Below are 4685 nucleotides of genomic sequence, written 5' to 3' on the forward strand. Positions count from 1 at the left end.
GCTAGAGCAATAGCTGAACTAGCATTACAATATTTAATAGGAACAAAAGTTAATTAATATCACAAACAAGTCTTTAGATACATTTTTTTTTTTTTAAATATTATAACAGCTTAATACCTGAAAATATAACAAAAGATTAACAATAAAAATTACCATACCTCACCTAGTACACGAGGCAGAACAGCCGACGCAACATCCAGTAGCAGGCGTGATGATGGCTGGTAAGACAATTAATTATTAACATAATGAGCATAGCAATAACATACAAACATAAAGTGCAAATGGATACAGGAAACAGGGATACGGATATCTACGGATCTGTGGGGAGAGGTACTAGTTTCACCACCGGTCTAGTAAACACCCCCTGTTTGGTAATAACTTTAGCTACCCGTACCACCTTATCGGTTCCTGGATACACCTCAATAATTCTTCCTAATGGCCACGATAGCGGGGGCGCGTCATTAACCTTGACGATAACCATGGTACCAACTTCGAGATTGGTATCAGCCTTCGTCCACCTACCACGAGCTTGGAGGGTGTTCAAATACTCTCGAGACCAACGTCGCCAAAAGAACTGGAAAGACTGCTGGAGGAGCTTCCAGCGAGTCTGCAGTCCCACTTGTGCACTGGTACTAACAGGTTCTGGGATTGACAACAGAGGACGACCAATCAAAAAGTGACCGGGCGTCAAACATTCTAAATCATTTGGGTCGGATGATGCTGGTACTAGGGGACGCGAATTCAAGGCAGCCTCTACCCGACACAACACCGTTGTGAACTCTTCCAAGGTCCAAATTTGGGAATCCATTGCACGAACAAGCAATGACTTCGCCGACTTAACGGCGGCTTCCCAAATTCCTCCAAAATGGGGAGCACCAGGAGGGTTGAAATGCCATTCGCACGCTATATGACCTGACAACTGATCTCTACTATCCGGATTGTTGACCAAAAGACGCAGCTGCCTCGCCGCACCAACAAAATTGGTGCCACAATCAGAATAGATGGACGACGGTAGGCCACGGCGAGCAACGAATCTATCTAGAGTCAACAAGAAGGCCTCAGTCGAGAGAGCAGACACTGGTTCTAGGTGCACCGCTTTGGTGGTCATACAGACAAAAACCGCAATGTAAACCTTTACGATGCGCGCCTTTCGCAGACTGAGTTCCTTCATCTGTAAGGGACCCGCGTAATCTATGCCGACTATTGAAAACGGATGAGCTTCTCGGACCCGGAATCCTGGCAGAGCAGCCATGATGGGTTGGGGATGATTAGCCGACATTTTCGCACATAACACGCATTTGCAAATCACCCGATGAACTATCAGGTGAACGCCGATGACCCAAAATCGCTGCTGAACGAGAGCGATGAGCAACCGCGGACGAGCGTGACATGCATAAAGATGCCAATGACGTGTAATCAGAACCGCTAAGTGAGACTCTTTCGGGACTAGCATAGGATGCTTTCTTCTCTCCGACCAATTGGAGTTCTGCATCCGTCCGCCAACGCGGATTATGCCGTCGGAATCCAAGAACGGGCACAGGCGGGCAAACGCCTTGGACTGGACCGGGCTCCCCCGACGCAGGCCAACTACTAGCTGACTCAAATAGCATTCCTGAGCGCTCCTAACGATCACGAGCATAGCCTCATCCAATTCAGATTGTTTCAAAAACCCTAACTCAACCTTTCTCTTTTGACACAACCGAATGAACCGACGTACCTGAGCTACTACGCGGATCATCTGATGAAAGGAGGAGAACCGAATAAACCATTCGACCGGAGGATCTTCACGAGTCAATAAACACACTGGTTTTACTTCCGGCAGCTCTTCCAATTGTAACTGTGGGATTTCCTGAGACCAAGCTTCGACTGGAGATTGCAAGAAGGTCGGACCCCGCCAATAGAGCTTGCATCGCTAAAGCTCGTCAGGAAGGAGACCTCGAGACGCGCAGTCAGCCGGATTATCCTCGGAACGCACATGTTGCCAGCAGCAACCAGGTACTGCGGACTGGATCTGAAATATCCGGTTCGACACGAACGTCTTGAACGACGTATGCGGGATGTTCAACCACGATAAAACTATGGACGAATCAGACCACGCGAAGACATCAGAAATTCCCAACTGGAACTCCAAAATGCGCTTGAGCCTGGCCAACCATGATGCAAGGAGCAATGCACCACTTAACTCCAGTCGTGGTATCGTCATGGTCTTCATTGGGGCTAGCTTGGTCTTAGCACCCAGGAGGTATGTGGCCGTAGCTCCGGACTGATCAGTCACGCGGAGATACGCTACAGCCGCATATCCTTTCTCGGAAGCATCACAGAAACCACAGAGAACGTAACTACAACCAGTGTAGCAACCGATGTAGCGTGGAATTTGGATATCCACCAGCCTTAATTTCCACTACTAACGAACGGATCTCAACATCCAACCCTACTGGAAACTCTGTCAGCAAATTCAAATTAGATAGGATTGACAACAAATCATTATTCTCTACCTCAAAACTGGCCCACAATGCATCCAGGTCCTGAATAGCAACAGCTAACTGAGGCCGAACAGCCTGGTTAGTTGCTAAACTAGTAGCCAGTTGATGAATATGGCGAATCCTGGCCACTACACCATCTCGACGCAGTATCGTTCGCTCCTTGGCTCGAGTATCCCGTTCTACGTCACCCATGTTACTAATACACTAGTATGCACAGGTGAGCCTAACCACAGTAATCAATGAAAGCAGAATATGATTAGTTGTTGAACGTCAATATGATACAGAACAGATCAAATGTAAGAGCACGAGCAAGCTCAACCAATTAAAATAATCAATATGAAGTCACACAATGCAAAACGTTGAGCAACGATGCCAAATGATAATGATTAAGCAGTAGCAATTAAATTGGTTACTTAAAAGTCAGAAGACTTAATTGATATAGGCAACACCTATGCAATCATCAACCTACACTAACTATACAGCTGATAAAATACAATCACAGATCAGATGATGAACAACGTCAAACAATAAACAAATCAACTAATAAAATATAATATGAACGTTGGTGTAGGCAATAACTAGACAAGCAACTCATTAAACGCTAGCTCCCACTCAATATAACAACTAATGACAGATAAGACCAATTAAAATACTCAGGGAGCACCTACTATTATAATTTAATCAAAACCCAGGTGTGACCGAACAATGCAATACTAGTTATAATAATTAAATTGATTATAATAACTATGAACTAGAGAAATAAACAATTATGTAAAATATAACCCTTAAACCTCAGTTGAGCAACCCTAAAGAGGATAATATAATACAAACAATAAAGTAATAATATTATTATATAAAGTTATAGTACAGTACCTGAGCAATGGCACGACCCACGACGCACACCTAAATCTTATGCTATACAAATATATAATAAATATAATAACTAGGTGAAAGTGCTACTGTTAAGACTCAACTGTCAACAGCAGACAATAAAATAATAATAACCAACCCAATTAATTAAATAAACTATAATCATTAAGATAGGTGTTCACTAGACCAGCAGCCAGTAAGCAAGAACCTATAGCTAGGTATACCCAATATTACAAAACAATCAATAAATTCAACCCAGGGAGCACCGGTATAATAACATAATTTATCTAATAATTATTGTAATAGGTAATTAAAGTAAATTTAAATTAATTAATTATAATAACAACCTAACCGCACGAACACGGATACAGTGAATATAACTCAACACTAAAATAATAAGTTTAATTATTATAAATAATGTAACACTAACTGAGCAGTCGGTTGAGTTAAATTCTTATACCTATATTCTACTGACAAGTACCCACACTATATATTATATTAATATTGAGACCCCATAATCACAAATATAATATAATAATCAGCAAAGCTAATAATCTTAATAGCTAAGAGCACTAAGTAGGTAGGAATTAGGAAAGGGATAAATAAATTTATACACTTTTTAAACTCATATGCTATAGCTACAAACAAAATGCACTACTCACATGTATCCTGAGTACCAGATCTGTTGATGGACCAATCAACCACGCTCTGCTACCAAATATTTATGCCGACGATCCTGACTCGCGGTTGTCGTCTGACACACGGTTCTCAGGACGATTGTGGAGTAAGGCAATTTATAAAGCAATTAAATAATAACAAGAATTTCTGACTATCAGACGCATGTATTGTTCCACATGAGCAGTAGGTAATTAATTATGAAACAATATTTCAATATTAATACAGGGGGGAAACGGGGATCACCGACTGAGCTGCCTCCCTGGCTGGTGTCTTGAGCTGATGGACTGTAGATGCTGAGCTGCTGAACTGGACCACGGGTGCAAGCGGATGCCCCGTTGTGTCGTGGAGCAACGAGCGGTCGGCTGCGCACGTGGACGCGAAGTATATGAGAGTAGGTAAAACTACACGGAGCTTGGTGGTTATGAGCTTAACGATTCACAATCGAATCACAGACTGGACAATAGAATGAGCAACACGAGCTGAACGGCCGAACAACCACGATGTGTAAAAAACTATAGAACACGTTTTCCGGAGCACTTCCAAACGGGGAAAAATGGCTGACGGACGAGCGAGTAGAGCAAACGCAAACACGGAGCTGTGGTGTACTCGTTGAACACGAAAGGTGACGAGTGACGCGACGACCGAGCTCGCCTG

At 43.0% G+C, this 4685-nt stretch overlaps 1 protein-coding gene across 1 annotated transcript; it reads right to left on the reverse strand.

The window, feature by feature from the left end:
• Positions 1-310: 310 nt before the first annotated feature.
• On the reverse strand, positions 311-1252 carry LOC115033859. Its single transcript, XM_029488356.1, has one exon. The coding sequence runs from the start codon at positions 1250-1252 to the stop codon at positions 311-313; it is 942 nt and encodes a 313-aa protein (XP_029344216.1).
• Positions 1253-4685: the final 3433 nt, after the last annotated feature.

The sequence above is a fragment of the Acyrthosiphon pisum genome, chromosome A1 (genome assembly GCF_005508785.2).
Source record: "Acyrthosiphon pisum isolate AL4f chromosome A1, pea_aphid_22Mar2018_4r6ur, whole genome shotgun sequence".
NCBI lineage: Eukaryota > Metazoa > Arthropoda > Insecta > Hemiptera > Aphididae > Acyrthosiphon > Acyrthosiphon pisum.

Bases quoted from the DNA above. Each gene is read 5' to 3' on its own strand.
- LOC115033859 (XM_029488356.1), bottom strand. From the start codon at position 1,252: ATGGCTGCTCTGCCAGGATTCCGGGTCCGAGAAGCTCATCCGTTTTCA.